The sequence below is a fragment of the Aethalodelphis obliquidens genome, unplaced genomic scaffold, assembly GCF_003676395.1.
Source record: "Aethalodelphis obliquidens isolate GAN/ISIS:26980383/991018 unplaced genomic scaffold, ASM367639v1 scaffold50, whole genome shotgun sequence".
NCBI classification, from domain to species: domain Eukaryota; kingdom Metazoa; phylum Chordata; class Mammalia; order Artiodactyla; family Delphinidae; genus Aethalodelphis; species Aethalodelphis obliquidens.
In genome coordinates, this window is record NW_020837994.1 from 2301485 (window position 1) to 2319642 (window position 18158).

The 18158-nt window shown below is 52.5% G+C and overlaps 1 protein-coding gene across 6 annotated transcripts in view; it reads left to right on the plus strand.

The window, feature by feature from the left end:
* Nucleotides 1–18158, plus strand: part of SLCO2B1 (solute carrier organic anion transporter family member 2B1) — a 51085-nt gene that overhangs the window by 12204 nt on the left and 20723 nt on the right. The window contains exons 2-7 of one of the 6 annotated variants that reach the window (XM_027083401.1): nt 1667–1797; nt 2913–3050; nt 4342–4504; nt 7361–7600; nt 7834–7932; nt 10904–11094. In XM_027083401.1, the coding sequence (XP_026939202.1) occupies nt 1667–1797; nt 2913–3050; nt 4342–4504; nt 7361–7600; nt 7834–7932; nt 10904–11094 (962 nt within the window). Of the gene's footprint in view, nt 1–1666; nt 1798–2912; nt 3051–4341; nt 4505–7360; nt 7601–7833; nt 7933–10903; nt 11095–18158 lie in introns of those variants that run through there. The other 5 variants (XM_027083402.1, XM_027083403.1, XM_027083405.1 and 2 more) reach the window with 5 other exon arrangements.

Genomic DNA, 18158 nt, shown 5'->3' on the forward strand with positions numbered 1-18158 from the left:
ACACACACACACACACACACACACACACACACACACACACACACACAAATTTGTATATGAATATTCACCGTACCTGAAACAAATGTCCATCAACAGATAAATGGTAAACAACATGTGATTGATATATAGCCATACCCTGCAATATGATTCAGCCATTAGAAGGAATGGAGCATAGATACATGCTACAACGTGGCTGACCTTTGAAACATTATGCTAAGTGAAAGAAGCCAGTCACAAAAGACCACATATTGCATGATTCCATTTATATGAATGTATATGAAATGTCCAGAATAGGCAAACCCAGAGAGCCAGAAAATACATCAGTGGTGTCAGGAAACGGGAGGAGGGAGGAATGGGTGCAGGATTTCTCACTGGGGTGATGAAAATATTCTGGAATTAGATAGCGGTGGTAGAGTATGACTTTTTGAATGTACTAAACCCACTAAATTGTATACGCTGAAAGGGTAGGTTTTACGGTGTGTGAATCATATCTCAGTTTTGAAAAATTCCTTAGGCTCCCAGGTATCACTGGCGGTGGCAGGCCTCCGTAGTCCCTCCCTGAGTTTGCCTTCCATCTCCCTGGAGATGGGGTGAGAGGTCCCACACCCCCTCTCTGTGTCAGAAGTGTCCTCAGGGCAGTTTTCAGGCTCCAGCGGAGCTTGTTGAATGAGCGGAAACTCCTGCCAGATTGAGAGGCATCTGAGACAATGGAGTGGCTTCTGCAGGAAGCGGGACCCCAGAAGGGGAGGAAGGCCAAGGAGGCCTGGGCTGCCGGGGGGCACAGGTGGTTTTCATCTAAATGGAGGGGTGAGGTCTCCCAAGGCCAGGCTTCCAGGCTCCTCACTGAGATTAAACGTCAAGAGACCCTGAGAGATGCCTCTGAAGGGACTGCAGTGAGTGGGAGACGGACATGGTTACCATGGTTACCATGGGAGAAAACCAGGCACACGTAATGGGGCCAAGAATCCAGGTTCTAACCTAGCTCTACCTTCTGAGTCATCTCCACACACGGGGCCTCAGTTTTTCAAGGGTTAAATGAGAGGGGTTAAATGGGATGACCTCTTAGTGCCCTTTCTGTGCAGACCAGCAACCTGGTTCATGTACGATTTGGGCATTGGGCTGGTTAGTTCTGTGATTATAGCCAGGGTGGTGCCCTGTGGAGGTGTTGGTATCTGTTCCAAACTACCCCCAGGAAAAGCCTTTATGTCCTGACTTTGGACCAAGACTTGACCATGCACTGGACCCCAGACCTCTGATCCTAGACTGAGTCAGACAGACACAGACCCAGACCCAAAGTCAGCCTCCAGGAACACTGGATGTCTCACAGATATAGGCCCCAGGGGGGCCAAGGCTGTGCATTTCTACACCAGGGCCACAGCTTAAAGGTTAGGTGGCAGCATCAGAAACTTCTCCCTAGAAGGAAGCTTTACGCTGGGAATGGAATGAAGGTGTGAATAGGTGGTCCCAGTGGGATCTGACCAGCATGGGCACATGGAGCACAAACACACCCTCTTAGGAACGGCTCTTTCAGCACCTGGGACGCAGGAAGGCTGATGGTGCTTTGACTCAGATTCTCACCAACCCCTGAAACACCTTGGGCTACCCAGTCAGGGCCATTCTCTGGGATTCCATCTCCACTCTCATGCCCTGGCTGTCTGTCCCACAGGGCCAATTGGTGAGGAGCTCCAGGTGCCAGACAAGGACACCAAGGCCATGGTGGGCACAGAAGACACACCTGGAGGCAAAGCCAGGCCAAATCCTCAAGATTTGCGGCCAAGTGTGTTTCACAGCATCAAGGTACCTCTCAGGGTCTGGCAGGAGCAGGGCCATCCAAGCCCAATAGAACAGGCTCTGCCACTTACAGGCTATAAAATGCCAAGCAAGTTGCTGCCTTTCCCTGAGCCTCAGCTTCCTCATCTGTAGAATGGGTAGCTGTGATCTACAGAAGCACTTAGCTTGGTTTCAGGCACATGTTCTCTCCTTCCAGAGAGGCTGCTCTGTGGGCAGTGGGTGACCAGTCTTCTTGGCTCCTGTTTTTCCAGCAGGAAAGAGAAGGACCCCAGGGATCCTGAACCTGTATCAATACTGGGAGTGCTGGCTCCAAGGGCAGCCCTAAACATCCAAGCCTCCACCGGCACCTACAGGGTGCCAGGCCCCGTGCCGGAAGCTGTCCCCACATGGTCTTATTTAGTTCTCATGATAACTTGAGGAGGCAGGGGTGTCTTCCTTGTTGCACAGATGAGGAAACTGAAACTCAGAAGAACAGACACTCTATTTTTTAAGCTCTGGCATAAACACCCTATTTTTAATTCTTTGAAGCAAGCTTTTTCTTCTCTTAGGAATTCTGCCAGTTTTTCAGTAGGAGTACAGGCAGGGAGGGTGTTCGGGTGAGGCTGAGTGAGGTGGGGTGGGTAGCTTGGGGGTTTGCTGTGTGCAGGTGGTCTCCCAGGGGAGCTCCAGGGGAGGACTGGGTGGGGTGGGATCTGGGGAGCTTCCTGGGGAAAGGGGCAGGGTGGTGGAACACGGAGCGGGGTCCAGTCCAGCCTGGGGGACCTCTGGGGGTCAGAGGGGCTCCTGTCATCCTTGGCCCCATGAAGACCCTACTCTCAGTCCTGTGGATTTCAGGTCGCCCCCGGGCTCCTGGGGTACCCAGGACAGCTTTCCTAGTTTTTAGGCCTGTGTGAGAATCCATGCATTACTCCAGTATCTCTCTCTCTCTCTTCTTGTTCTGGACTCTTCTTCTCTTCCTCTCTCTCCTCCTGTGTGACTGTCTCCTCTGACTCTGTTTCTCTATCTCATGGCCTCACTTTCCCTCCCTCTCTCCAACCCCACCTCGTCTATCTACCACCCACCCGCCGCGATCTCCCCGGCCCTCCGCCCACCCGCTGCCATCACCACGGCCCCTCCGACAGTTCTTCGTGCTGTGCCACAGCCTGCTGCAGCTGGCGCAGCTCATGATCTCCGGCTACCTCAAGAGCTCCATCTCCACGGTGGAGAAGCGCTTCGGCCTCTCCAGTCAGACCTCGGGGCTGCTGGCCGCCTTCAACGAGGTACTGACCCCGGCACAGCCGCAGGGGGGGACATTGAGGGAGGCTCACCCCCCTCCCCCTCCCTCACTGCCCCAACATAAACCCTTCCCCCCAGTGCCACATGAAATCCCATCTTAGCTCCTTCCTATCCCACCTTTGGGGGTCCCTCTTGGGGGACACGGAGGATTTTAGAGCTAGCCAGGGTCCCCATGTCCCCCCATTCTCCTTTTGGTTCCTTCACCTTTTCAGGCACCCGGCTATTGTCTGCCCCAGGAAGGAATCAGAGGAAGCCAATTCAACAGTAGTGAGAGAGGTTTAAATTAGATCAAAGGCAGAACTTTGGGACCTTGGCGTGGTTGGGGGAAGGGATGACTCCACAGCGTGGAGTTGCCCCGGGATCCACAGGCCTCTGCCTCTGGGATGACAGCCAGACAGCCAGGAGTGGACAATCCGCTTTGGGTGGACTGGGAGATCAGAGTCCAGCTGTGCCCAATGCCTTCCCCAACAGATGTTTTCATCCTCAGAAAAGGTCACGGTCCTGAGAACACTCTCTTTCTCCCTGACCCCCAGTAGATCTCTGTGAAATTCTCTCTCCCTTGGGTGATGTGTCACATTCCTCCCAGCCCAAGGCCTGTGGTCTACACCGAGTCCCCAGGTGTTCCTTAGCACTCCATCCTCAGATCTCAGAGGTGGGAAGAGAACGTCATTACCTGGGGTCTTGGGCAAGTCACTCCCTGACTCTAGGCCTGTGTCCCATCTATAAAATGGAGAGTGACTGTCCTTCCCAGGATCAGTCCTCCCACTGACCTTCTGCTGATACTGCCCCCCTCCATCGGCAAGGAGGTGAGGGGTAAGTACCTCACCCGCGGTCACCAACCAGTGAGCCGCAGAGTGGAGTGCACATCCCAGCTTCTGACGGCAGAGCCGCCCTTCCCTGCGAACTCTTACGTCCCCTTCAGCACCCACATCCGGGGGTTTTGATTCTAAGGCTCAAAATCCAAGCCTTAGCCCTTTGGCTTTAGACTTTATTTGTTTCTCATTCATGACTTGCCAGAAGTTCTAACACGGGGCCCAACCCACATTCTAGAATAAAATTGAACTTCTAGCCCTGTCCACGCTGCTCTAATTTCTCTCCTCTAATGGGACACTAGGGACCTTCCTAGGAGGACCCAGAATCTGTATTTTTAAGACGGACCCACATGATTCTTATTCAACCAGCTAGTCCGTTCTACAGAAGGGAACACTGAGATTGGCGATGGCGACAAGGCTGGCCCTCTGGCCCACTTGAATGGGTCCTCTCATCCCTTTGCAGGTGGGGAACACGGCCCTGATCGTGTTTGTGAGCTATTTTGGCAGCCGGGTACATCGGCCCCGCCTGATCGGCTATGGAGCTGTCCTCGTGACCCTGGCGGGCGTGCTCATGGCTGTCCCACACTTCATCTCAGAGCCGTACCGCTACGACCACACCAGCCCCGGTAAGAGCAGGAGGGGCTGGGCTGAGGGTATATCTGAGCTGCTGCATTACTGTGCACAGGGCCCCGCCCCAGGTCTCCAGCGGTTAGGATGGGCCCAGCTTCCCAGAACACCTACTAGTCCTCCCCACATCCCCCACTGCCTCCTTCAGCCCGGGCGGGTCCCTCAGGCAGCCCTGGGCAGTGGGGTAGTGGGTAGTCCTGGGGCAGAGGTGAGGCCCTCTGGGCATCGCTTGGTGAGGGCCTGCTTGTATGTCACCGCTTTTATTTTTGAGGTGAGGGTGGGTTTACAATGCAGCCCACTTTAGGGCCTGGCCTGTGTGGGTCCTCAGGAAATATTTATGGATAATAATATATAATATATAACAATTTGTGTATAATAATAACAGTATCATACACCACTTACTAGGCACCGCTGTTCTAAGCCCTTGATGTGTATTGATGCATTTAATCTTCACAAGAAGCCAAGACATTGATGAAAGAAAGAATGAATGAGTGAATGAACAAATAAAACCATGAAAGAATTTGGGACAGGAATAGTGAAGCCCCTGTTGAGCCCAGTGGGATTTTGTTGAGAGTCAACTTGACAGATGGATGCCTGTCCCTTGGAGAACGACTCAGGCAGCCTTCCCTGTCCCATCCACCTCTCCACCCATTCACCCATCTACCCATCCATCCACCAACCCCTCAACAATCCATCTGGTGGTCCACCCGAGAAACCCTTAGTGCTGCCTATTTTGTGCTGGACCCTCTCAGGGGACTCAGTCCTTGCCTACTGGGAGCTCCCAGTCTGGGAGAGGAAACAAACAATACCTCCCCTTCCCCCACGCATTGTATTAATTGTGTGAGGAAGGAAGAACAGGACCGAAGGAGCCCAGGGAAGGAGCCCACGGCCCAGCCTCCATCATGGAAGGCTTCCCAGGGGAGGAGCGCTATCAGAAAGCATACTTCCTCCCTTGTCCTCCCATCAGCTCAGACCCCGGAGCTCCTACTCTGTGCCAGGCCCAGGGGTGGAAAGATGGAGCAGGTACAACCAGCCCCGAGAAGCTGCGAGGGAGCGTGGGTTGGCGTGAGCATGGGCAGCTCTGCCGCAGGCCAGAACGTCCAGCACCAGACAGCCAGGGGGAGCTGGTAGAGCCCTGAGTAGGGGAAGGATACTGGAGGCTGGAGTGAGCTGGAGGAGGTGGCAGTTGAGAGAAGGTGGGCATTTCAGGTGGAGGGAACTGCACAGGCAATGGCTGGGAAGTGGGGAAAGTCCAGGAGGAAAGCAGAGTGGTTATCTAGGCCTGAGTGGAGAACTGTCAAGAGACCTGACTAGGATGCTGAAAAATTACACTTCCTCACATTCCTCCGTCCAGAATCTTCACTTTAACAGGGATTTTCCTGTGCAGGGTCACACACATTCTTCACCCTCACTGCCATACAACACCCTTCTGCTCCCCATGAAACCCCAAGCAGACCTCTTCTCCTGCCTGAGCCTCAGTCTCCACATCTATACAATGGGTGGACTGGACTTGGTGACCACCAAACACCCACGCTGCTCTGACATACAAGGCTATTTCATTCACTCGTTCCTCCTCATTAATGAATTACTTATCATTAGTATTTATGTGCCAGGCCCTCTGCTAGGTACTGGGGACCCAGGGGTGGAAAAAAAAGATCTTATTAAAGATCCCCATAATAATCCTCATATCTAATGTCTTGTAGGCACTGTGCACAGGCACCAATCACCACTCCTAACGCTTACAACCCTTTGAGCAGGTGTTATCATTATCCTATTTTATAAGTGAGGAAACTGAGGCACAGAGAAGGAGGTACTTCCCCAAGGCCCACAGCTAGTAGACGTGCCCTGGTAGCCTGGCCCTAGAGCCTCTGCTCTGAACTACTGAATTATTCTGCTTCTGAATTCCATATTTGTGTAGAGCTTCCATCCTAGGGGGCTTGTTCAACAGATGACGGACGAAGCTGAGCCCTGAGGGGCTGAGGGCCTCTCTGCCAAAGTCTCACCGTCTTCAACCCAGGCAGTCTCGGTTGAGGGTCCAGGTCCTTGACCTTGGCTCACATGGCTTTTTCCAGCCCTAAAGAGTGGCTCTCTGGGCTGGGTGGACATGGCTCAGAGTTCCCAGAAAGGGCTGGGCCAGCCGCAGAGAGAAGGCCACTTCTACACCCGCATTCGGGATAATAATAGTATGAGGGTCTTCTTAAGTTTGCTCAGCAAATATTGGTGAGCTACAGGAAACAAATGTCTGGTACTAATTTAAGAAATTTCCCTTTATTGCACTCTGCATCTGTGTCCCGAGCTGACACCGAGCCTCCCCATAAGGAAGGTCAAGGGCGCCAGAGCTCTCCACAGCCCAGGCCCAGTGTCCCCGCTCTTGCCTGGCCCTGCTTTCAGCCCTGGCCTCGACCTTTACACTCTGTGAGCCAGCCATGCTGAACTTCTCAAGCTCTTGGTTTTGCATGTGCTGTGACCTCTTTCTGGAACACCCTCCCCCACCTTCCCTTTCTGGAAAATCTTTTTTTTCTTCTCCACCCAGTTCAAACTCCACACCTCCTCCGACCGCCCCACCCCTTCCACCTAAGAGTCACTGTTGCCATGGCACTTCCACATACCTCTGGTTTAAGAGCATGGACTCAAAGCTGGACTGCCTGGGTTCCAATCCTGGCTCTAACCCTTGCTAGTTGCTGTCTGAGCGTCAGTTTTCTCATCTGTAAAATGGGAGTAATGAGAGCACCCCTTCCCTGGGTTTGTTATAGGGGTCAGATGATTTATATACAGGGCATTTAGAACAGTACCTTGCATCAGTGAGTGCTATATAAGTCTTAGGTATTGTCCTAATATTTTTTATCATCTCTCAGCAGACATGCCACAGGACTTTGAGGCCTCCCTGTGTGTGCCCACCACTGAGGCCCCAACCTCAGCCCCAGCCCCATCCAACATCAGCTGCTCAGGCTATACAGAAGTCCAGCATCTGGCCGTGGTGGGGATCATGTTCACGGCCCAGACCCTGCTCGGTGTGGGCGGGGTGCCCATTCAGCCCTTTGGCATCTCCTACATTGATGACTTTGCCCACAACAGCAACTCACCCCTCTACCTCGGTGAGGACCTGTCCCACCCCTTGGGCTCTGAGGGAGGGCGCGGCCCAGGTCAGGCTAAGTATGAGTCCCTGACCTCTGCCCCATGTGGCTGGTAAAGGGCCGGAGAAGCCCTGGAGAGCTCTCCGGCCCTGACCAGGGGAGATGGGCTGCTCTTGCCCATTGGAGGCTGGGCAGGCACTAACCTGCAGAGGGAAGCCGGGCTAGAGGGGTCTAACCTAGGCTTCCTGTTGCAGGGATCCTGTTTGCAGTGACCATGATGGGGCCAGGCATGGCCTATGGGCTGGGCAGCCTCATGCTGCGCCTTTACGTGGACATTGATCGAATGCCGGAAGGTGAGCCTCAGAGCACACAGTTGTCCCCGGGGGCACATAGACACAGCTGACTGACCACTGGTCTCATAGGAGACACTGAGCCAGGGGACCCAGGTTCAAATCCCAGCAACCCCATGACCTTGGACATGCCTCTTTCTTTTTTTTTTTTTTTTTTGCGGTACGTGAGCCTCTCACTGTTGTGGCCTCTCCCGTTGCGGAGCACAGGCTCCGGACACGCAGGCTCAGCGGCCATGGCTCACGGGCCCAGCCGCTCCGCGGCATGTGGGATCTTCCCAGACCGGGGCACGAATCCGCGTCCCGTGCATCGGCAGACGGACTCCCAACCACTGAGCCACCAGGGAAGCCCTGGACATGCCTCTTAACCTCTCTGAGCCTCAGCTTTCCCATCTTTGAGATACTCTCTGTCCCGCCCACCTCCCAAAGCTGTAATCACAATGCAGTGAGAATGTGGAGATAAGCTACAAGGAGCCATCAGATGGAGAGGTATAAGTGTTGTCACTATTGTTACGTGTCTTCACCTAGTTCCACCCCTGAGCTCCCCCAGGCCCCCAGCCCCCTGCTCAGATACACCGTGGAGCAGACAGTGCCACATACTCTTCTTGGCCTGTGGGGCACTCCCATCTGTCGGGGGACAAGCCTCAGGACACAGAGAGGACACTGGCGTGCCGGAGAGAACTTTGGAGCAGGACTCCACTACATTGGCCATCTCAGATGGGAAATCCACTGGGTGACCTCTAAGGACCGTTCCAGCTCTGACCACTCAGAGCCTGACAACCTGTGCTGAGGACACCGTTTGGGGAATAGCGGTTTCTGATCCAGGTAGTGGTCAGTGTGGGCCAAGGAGTGGAACTGAAGCTGGGTCCGAAGGCAGCCAGGAGGGAGGAGTGTTGGGGATCCCAGAGTCCTGGCGCTCTGTGAGGAGTGGGAGTGGAATTTTTTTAGAACAGGTCACTCTGGCATCTCAGCTGCCTCTGGTCACACCAAGTAGCTCTGAGCTCCCAGCTCTGCCTTCTGCCTCGTGGTGCTCAGATGTCCCATCCCTCACCTGGAGATTTTCCAGCAAGCCCTAGAGGCCTCAGGTGACACATGTACAGGTAGATGGACAGGCAGATTCTGTTTCTTGTTCTCTGGCTTTTGCCCACGGGTGCCTCTAGTCAGGACAGGCCTGGGCAGCTCTGAAAAAGAGTCACTAGGGATAACCCTGCCCCACCTCCCTTCCTTCTAGAAAGCTGGGCCAGGAGCCAAATGTGGACTCTGGTTGTAACTCCTCTCTCCCTATGGAACAGTCTTAGGAGTCAGGAGTCAGTTTCCCAGACACACCCCAGCACAGGGGATGGGGGGATGTTTCTGGCTCTGTTGACATCATCCTGGCAGCTATGCCACCTTCACAGGCAGATGTGGCATTCCTGTGGACCAATGTGCCACCTCCCTAATCCTTCTTTCTCTCTGGGGCATTGCATGGGTTGGGCGGGTCATATCCACTGCAGGCACAGACTGGTATGTGAGAAGCGGATCTGAGCTGTGTTTGTGAGTTCCCACCAGCCTGGCACAGAAGCCAGGGGAATAACAAGTGGAAGAGGGAATCAGTGCAGAAGCCAACTTTGCCCCCAGTTTTACAGATGCATTTGCTGAGTGCTGACTGTGTACTCTGGCCCCCGTCCAGGAGGAGCTCAGGATCAAGCCCCTGGGAATCAGCCCCACTCATGGGGTTGGTGTCATCATGCATCTGTATTGTTAGAAAGTGTTTGCAGACGCTCTTGAAGGAGGAGGTACCCAACTCAGCCTTGGGGTCAAGAGGTCTGTTGGGAGAGGGGGGCACTCCAGTCAGGAGGTACACCTGGGATAATCTTGCCCTAATTACACCTGGAGAGGGATCAAAATCACCTGGGGAATTTTTTTTTTAATGTTTTTTTATTGTGGTAAAAGTCACATAATATAAAACATACTATTTTAACCATATTTAACTGCATAGTTCAGTGGCATTAAGTACGTTCACATTGTTATGCAACTCTCACCATCCTCCATCTCCCGAATTTTTCACCTTCCTAAACTGAGGCTCTGTCCCCATTAAACACTAACTTCCCATTCCCCCTCCTCACTTCCCACTCCCACCCTCACCCCTACCCACCCCGGCCCCTGGCATCTACCAATGTACTTTCTGACTCTATGAATTTGACTTTTCTAGGTACCAAGTATAAGTGGAATCAAACAGTATTTGTCTACACCTAATGTATATTGGAATGCATTTTTAAGATTAACTTAATATATGTCCTGCAAAGATTGTACCTTCTTTTTTTTTTTTTTTTCCTCCCTGTGCTATACAGTTGGTGGGGAACTTGTTAAAGGCACAGATTCCTTGGTCACCTTCCCACCCCATCCTGTGGCAGTTCTAAGCTGGTCATGGGTAAGGCCAGGTGTTTTTGACAAGCACCCCTTGTGATTTTAATCATCGTGCAGGTCTGAGAACCACAAAAGTCATCCTAGCCATCAGTTTCCTAATAATAATCACAGTAGTAACAGTAAGCAAAGAGAAAACACCCATGTAGACATTCTATGTGCCAGCACTATTCTAAGTGCTTTACACGTATTAGTTTCTATGATTCTCACATCAGCCCTATGATGTAAGTGCTACTAATATCTGTACTTTACAGAGGAGGAAACCGAGGCACCAAGAGATTAAGTAACTTGCCCAAGGTTATGTTAGCAATGGAATTCAGACCCAGCGGTCCATTTCCAAAGTCCATGACCTTGACCACGACACACATTGCCTTAATAGTTGAAAAAGCTGAGGCCCAGGAAGGGTCAGGGACTTGCCCAAGGTCACACAGGATATACTAACTGGCACAACTGGAACCCAGATCTCCTGACTCCCAGCACAGGCCACTTCATGTCTCAAGAGGCCAGTCCCAGGGTGGTGGCCAAGAAGTGACAGCCCACCTTGACCCTAATATCGCATGGTCTTCTCTTCCAGGTGGCATCAGCCTGACCTCAAAGGACCCCCGATGGGTGGGTGCCTGGTGGTTGGGCTTTCTCATCTCCGCTGGCACCGTGGCCCTGGCTGCCACCCCCTACTTCTTCTTCCCCAAGGAGATGCCCAAGGAGAAACGTGAGCTTCGCTTCCGGCGAAAGGTCTTGGCAGTTTCAGACCCACCTGTCAGCAAAGTAAGCCCCCTCCATGCCCCACTCTAGTCCAGGCTCCACCCCCAACCCACTTGTCCTCCTTGATAACTTTAAACTCCATCCCTCCTGGGCACTGCACATCACAGCTTGCAAAGTCATCTCCCCGATGTCCCTGCACAGTGTGTATTTCCTGCCCCTCCACGCCTGAGGAGCTCGAGGGCCAGAGATGGAAGTGACCTACCCAAGATCACGAGACCAGCAAGGACAGTGCTGGAAGCAGAGCCCAATCCTGTCTGAGCCTACTCCCCTCATTCTAACCACTACCCTACCGCCTCTCTGCTTGTTGCTTAAAGTGTTTGGTAGATTCTGAACGTGCTATAGCAATGTTAGAACTGGGAGGAGGTGGAGGGTTTGCAGGAGGGTCTGGGAAGGCTTCTCTAAAGAGAGGGGAGTCGAACTGGACAATGAAGGACGTGCAGAAGCATGGAAAGGAAAGGGAGGGGCATTCTCGGTGTGGAAAGAGACTGGGCAAAGGATTTGGCTATAGAAATGAACCTGGCCTTTTCAGGGACAGTGAGGGGACCGACATGTACTGAGTGCCTCCCTGGGGCCAGGCGTAAGGCTGGATCCTGGGGCTCAGCACATGGTCTCCACCCTTACTTAAACCAGACATAGCCTAGACTCTGAGGACAGAGTCTCTTTAAGAGACAGATAAGTTGTTAAGTAACTGGTGAGGTACTGCAGGGGTATCTCACTGAACTCTTCTGCGGGGCTCATGGTCTTTCCTCAGAGGACGGCACAGGCCCAGGAGGTGCAAGGATGTGCTCAAGGTCACAGGTAGTAGGAGAAGGCAGGACCATGTGAGGCCACTGGGCAGGAGAGATGATTCTGGGCCAGGGACCTCTAAGTTTTCCAGGGACCCACAAAAACACGAGGCCTGAAAAACAATAAATTGGCTCTAAAATACAAAAGAAGACAAAATAGAAATGTCTGATAAAAGCTCAATTGTATGTCACTAGCGTCAGCTTCGTAACACTCATACACATTTCGTTACATCCTGAAAATTTGTGCATTAGACTTTCTTTTTTCCCAAGTCTGGGAGTATAAAGGAAAAACACTCCTGTTTCACCTGTCCCCACGTAATATTTCTGTGGATTTGATTGTTTGCTGGAGTGGCTCACAGAACTCAGCAAAACACTGACTTATGTTCACCAGTTTATTACATAATAAAGGATATGGTAAATGATACAGATGAACAGCCAGATTAAGAGATACATAGGGCGAGGTCTGGGAGTGTGCCGAGCACAGGAGCTCTGTCCCTGTGGAGTTGGGTGCATCACCCACCTGGCTGTGTTCACCAACCTAGAAGCTCCCTGAACCCTATACTACTGGCATTTTTTATGGAGGCTTCGTCACGTAGGCATGATTGATGATTAACTCCCTTTTAGCCTCTCTCTCCTCTCTGCAGAATTAGGGGGCTGTGGTGGGCTGAAAGTTCCAAGCTTCCAATCATGGCTTGATCTTTCTGGTGACCAGCCCTCATCCAGGAGCCCACCAGAGTCACCTCATTAAAACAAAGGACGTTCCTATCACCAGGAAATTCCGAGGGATTTTGGGGCTCGGTGTCAGATGCTCTTACGACTCAGGAAATTACAAAGATCTTAGGAGCTCTGTGTCAGGAACCGGGATCAAAGACTAAATATTAGATCAAAAGATGCTCCTAACACCCTTATTTACAAGAGTTTTAGGACCCCTGTGCCAGGATTTTGAGAAATCACAGTCATAAATTAAGGAAGTTAGTTGTTGCTAAGTAGTTCAATTTCAAAGGGACAATTTATAAAAATCCTGTCAAATATTTTGCAGCAAGAATAATTCAATTTAACGTTGCAGGTTTGTGCATTTGAGTGTTTGCTGTAATGTGAGATAGTGCCTCATCCGTAGAGCAAGAAAATTTAGGCCTAAGAGGAAGGGCTGAAAATGTCTCTGCCTGGAAAAGCTGGGACTTGACCCCAAGTCATTCTGACACCACACCTGGCTGCCTTCACCAGCCCATCTCCCACCCGCTGCTGCAGCAGAGGCTATAATATACATGGGGTTGGGGGGGACCAAAGAAAATTGATGTTGGGACAGCCAGCAGAGGCCAGAACACGAAAAGGCTTGCCTTCCAGCTTCAAGAGCAGTGGGTAGCCCTGGAGGGAGTCCTACGGCTTTAGCACCAGGTGATAAGAACAGAAGGGATTGGTAGGGACAGGGGAGTGTGCAGAGAGCAGCTGGGGGCAGGGAGATCGATGTGACAGCTGTGGTGTTGGTCCAGGCAGGAACCAGTGCATTGGCAGTAAGGCAGGGCGTGAGGATGAGTCCAGAGGGCCACGCAGGAGGGGGACCACACAGACCTGGATCTTGCTCTATGGGATGGGCATCCAGAGGCAGTGAAGGGCTGATGCTGGCTCAGAGGCGGGCAAGGCAGGCGTTGGAGAGAGACCAGTTTCAGGGGAAGAAGACAGCTTGGAACCACAGATGGTCCTTCCTGGTTCTGCCTAGCTCACGCCAAAATATGAATGAGAAGAAATTCCTGGAACTTGGGGAAGAGTTCTTAGAAGCAAGGGTGATCCCAGAGGAAGGAAGGGAAGAGACTGGGTTGCCAGTTACGGACAGTCTCCAAGCTGGGTCTTGCCACAGAGAAGCGGCACTTCTCTGTTCTGAATTTGAACAGAGAAGAAGTGCCACTTGAGCCATGGGGTGGAAGAGGTGGAAGAAACAAGGCTGAGCCTCGGCTGTGCTGGGCTCAGTCATGTGACCTTGAGCAAGTCACTTCCCCATTCTGTTCTGTTGTGTACGATGCTGAGTTTAGATTCCTGGAGCAGTATTCTGTGTGCCTCGGATTCGGAGAGTGCACTATTCCTTGAGCGGAAGCTGCTGTGATGCAGAGATTTGGATTTTTAGAGCTGTGTCTCTGTGATGACTTGAAACCCTGGCTCCCTCGCTGTGAACCTGTCTGGCTGTCTGGATTCATTCTCTCAGCACATCGGGGATGGGGAGTGAGGAGGGAAGGCGGTGAGAGGTTCTTAAAAAAGAACCGAAGGCTGAGAACATGATGATCTGCTTCCAGCAGCATTCCGGCAATAAATATTGATGTGGGAGGAACTGTTCCCCCGCCTCCCGAGGCTGCCTAGGCTGGGTCTGCTTGCAGTTGCTTGGGCTGGCCCAGCCCACTCAGGCCACTGATGGGGAGGGAGATGGACCAGGAGGAAGGGCCCAATTAGGCAAAATTGGCAGCCAGAAAGCCCAGGTCCTCATACATGGGATGTGTATCTTCCATGGGGAGTCGGAACAGGCAAGGGGAGAAAGTGAAGTGGGGGACTATTTCTGAAGTCCCTTCAAGCACCCCCTCCCAGGCTCAGGGGTCCTCTAAATACCCCCCTAGAAGTAAATGCAGCTTTTACTGGTATCCAGGAGATAGTGGTAGATTATATAAGGATTGCGTGACCCAGAGGAGGTCTCTGGCCTCAGTCTCCCTGTCTGTACAATACGCAGAAGACTGGACAAAGTCTGCTATCTCTGGCAGGTTCATTGGTGTCTCCTTTAAGTGGCTCCCTGCCTATGGGGCAGTACATGAGCACTTTTACAGGAGGACCGAGGGGTGTATCCCACAGCCCTTGCCCCAAGGAGCTCTCAGGTAGTGAAAGAAGGCCAGGAGCAGACAGACGGAGGATGACTGAATGACAGCTCAGGTTTCTCCCATGACCTGTGCTTAGAGTTCTCTGCCAGGAGGGAGGGGATTAATAGTCTCCACAGAAAAGACTATGGGATGGGGGATGGGGGAGGCCATATCGGCATGGGAGGGGCAGGAGCTCTGCTTCCCTGCCTTTGTCTCTGTCCACGTGTCTGTGACCTCAGAGCTCAGGTGGCCACCCAGACGTCTTTCTAGAAGTGAACCAGGGCAGGCCTCACCTCTCTCAGGCCTCAGTCTCCCTGTCTACAATTAGCCAGTTTCTAAGGTCCTGTCAAGCCGCTGGGCTCCTGGCACATGGCTCTGCAGAGCCCATAGAGTGAAGATGGTCTCTTAGGGGCTCCCTAGCAGGTCAACTGGGCCCATACAGCTTTGTGGCTGTAGGATCCCATTCAGCCAGCAGCCCTCCTGTGCTCTCCTTAGGCCCTTCTGAGCTACCCTTCAGGCTGGACCAGGGGCTGAGAAGAGATCCCCTGGAGATCCTGTGTCCCCACCCAGACTCTGAACACCACTGGCCTCTGTCATATTTCCCAGCAGCCTCAGTGTCTGTTATTCTGGGGTATCTCCCAGAGTCTGGGATTAGAATATTACCTGGTTTTAAAGTTCTATGTTTCTAGTAGTTGAAGATTCTCGAGTATTTATGTTCTATTATTCTAAGATTCTGCGCCTCAAATGCTGTGTGACTCCCAAAATTCACATTTCTAAATAGCTACAATTTTGGCCTGAGTCTATGAAATCCATTGTCTCCTAGTCATTAACCTCGATGTGCTTCTTTGGGAAAATGTTCAGGGATGGGGACAAGAGTGGGCAGCGGCAATGGCCTTGAAAACCTAGGACTTAGGGCCCATCTGTTGGGGCTGCCCAGGCGGAAGGCCCCTGTTCCCCTGGGACTTTGTGCTGCCACTGCAGCCCCTGTGAGATTCGGGGTGACACAGGTCTTCCCTCTGCCTGGAGTCTCTCCCTTGCTGGCATTGCCTCCAGAGCCCTCCCAGCCAGCTTGGGAGCCCTCTTGTTTCCTTCCCCATCCCAGGTGACCCAAGCCTGTGACTCCACCCTCACCCCACCTCAGCTCTCTAAGGTAGAAGGACCTGTGTGATCGTCCACTTCAACCTCCACTCCCTCTTACAGACAGAGGGACTGAGGCCCAGAGAGGGTCAAGGTTGTGCCCAGAGCTTGGCCATCACCACCTCCCCCTGCACCCGTCTGTACAAGGCCAGGTCTTGGCCCCAAAGGTCTGAAGAGAGCCTTCCTCTCCCTGGCCTGGTGTGGATCAGAGCTTCCTCATACACTGGGGCTGGAAGGCCCTTTGGAGTGATCTGCTCAAGTGGTTTTCAAACTGCACCCCACAGAACCCAAAGGATGCCACCATAGGGAGACTGAAGAGGGGGGGTTCCCCAGCAGGGCTAAGGACCTTCCTCTCCTATACACACACACACACACACACACACACACACACACACACAGACACACACTTCAATCAGACCAGTTCTACTTTTCGGTGTTTTTCTACCAGTCTTTTGAGTGAGATTTCACTTGGGAAAAGGGTTCTGTTGCAAAAACCAGTTTTAAAAACATTGGTCTAGTCCAATACCACCAAAGGATAGAGGAGGAGACTGAGGCTAAAGGAGAGAGGTGTTTGGTAGCCTATCTGGCCCGTGAGGCACCGTGTAAGCGTTTCCTTAGTGTCTGCACTGGAGGCATCGCTTAGCGGCAGGGAGGAAGGCCGACAGCAGCTTTGTCTGCACCGTCCTGACCTGGGTATGAATTCTGACTCTGTCACTTACTAAGTCTGAAATCTATAAAATGGGTATAACCATACAATCTATATTTTGGGGGGTTTGTAAGAAGGAAATGGGGCAAAGTGTTGAGGTGGGTGGTTCAATACCTGACATGCGGACTCAGGAACCAGGAGTGCTTGTTCTTAGCATGGATTAGGCCAGCTCTTAAAAGGAAAAATTACCTTTTTTTCCAATATTCTTCTTAGATGCTTTTCTATATCCTACTTCCACTATATTCCATAAAAGTTTGAGAGGGCTCACACCAAATACATGTACAGTACTAGTAAGAGAGTGAGAAATTAGGCCAACATGTACTGCCTACTCTGTACCATCCACTGTTCTAAGCCCTTTGTATTAATAGCCCATTTAATCCCTGTAACCCACCTATGAAATAGCTATTACCCCCATTTTACTCCCGAGGGACCGAGTTACAGAGAGATTAAATAACCTGGTGGAACGGCTAGTGAAAGTTGGAGCTGGGGTTCAGGCCCAGGAAGAACCATCGCAGGGCCTGGGCTGAGTCACTCTATCAAGACCAAGACCACTCATTGAAACACTTATTGGGTCCTGAGCTTTCTGGTAGCCACAGGTAAAAGAGGTGTGGCCAGTTGCAAGAATCCCATTGTAAGAGAGCCAGGAGCACACCGTTCCCTCAGAGAAGCTCAGATGTCCAGGACCTCTGCTAGAAGACACGATCTCCCTCCCATAGAGGGTAGGAAGTTAAGCAGATAACCCCATCCCTGTGGCTGCTTCCTGGGGCCAGATGTGACGGAAGCTGAGGGCTGGCAGAGAGTTCCACATCACCCATCAGGGTCAGCGCTGGCTCTGTGGGGCTGGGATCACAGCCCTGGCCCAGAGCCTTCAAGGAACCCAGCTTCCTCTAAGGACAGCTCCTGGGCCCCCTGAGGCCCCACAGGCAGTGGGACCTTCCTCGTGCTGGACCACACAGCGTCCCGGGTCCCACGGGCTGCAGCATTCAGCACACAGCCCGAGAGAGGAAGTTCTGACCAGCTCCCTCAGCCCAGACATGCTGACCTGGGGAAACAGCCCAGATTGGTCATACTCTGAGCTCCACTCTGAGCAGAGGCTCGATGATTCCTGTTTCTGGAGCCCACTATTAGTCAGGAGTCCTCAAAACAGATGTGGAGAGAGAGGCGGAAACTTCTGGAGAGCACAGAGACAGGGGCTGGAGGTCAGTGTACCCAGCACCCACAGAAGAAAGCCCAAGTCCCTCAGCCTGGCCCTCTGAACCGCCATGCTCCTCTCCCGAGAGGTTCTTGACCATCGTCAGTTGGTTCCTCCCACCTCCCAGACACCTCTCTTCCCACCCCTGCCCTTCTGCTAATATATGTCCCTGTTTCAAATAACCGTTCCCTTCCTATCTCTCCAATCCCAGAGCTCACCTCTGCCTGGATGCCCTCCTGACCCCGCAACCCCTGAAGGTCTGTCCCTCCCCTCCCGTCCCCAAAGCCCAGAGGTCAATATGGGCACAGGGGGTGGTAATAAAGCCTAGTCTGCCAATTGCTCCCTGGGTGACACTTGCCCTTTGGGGGCCTCCGCTTCCTCTTCTGTGAAATAGGTGCAGTAATCGTCCCCAC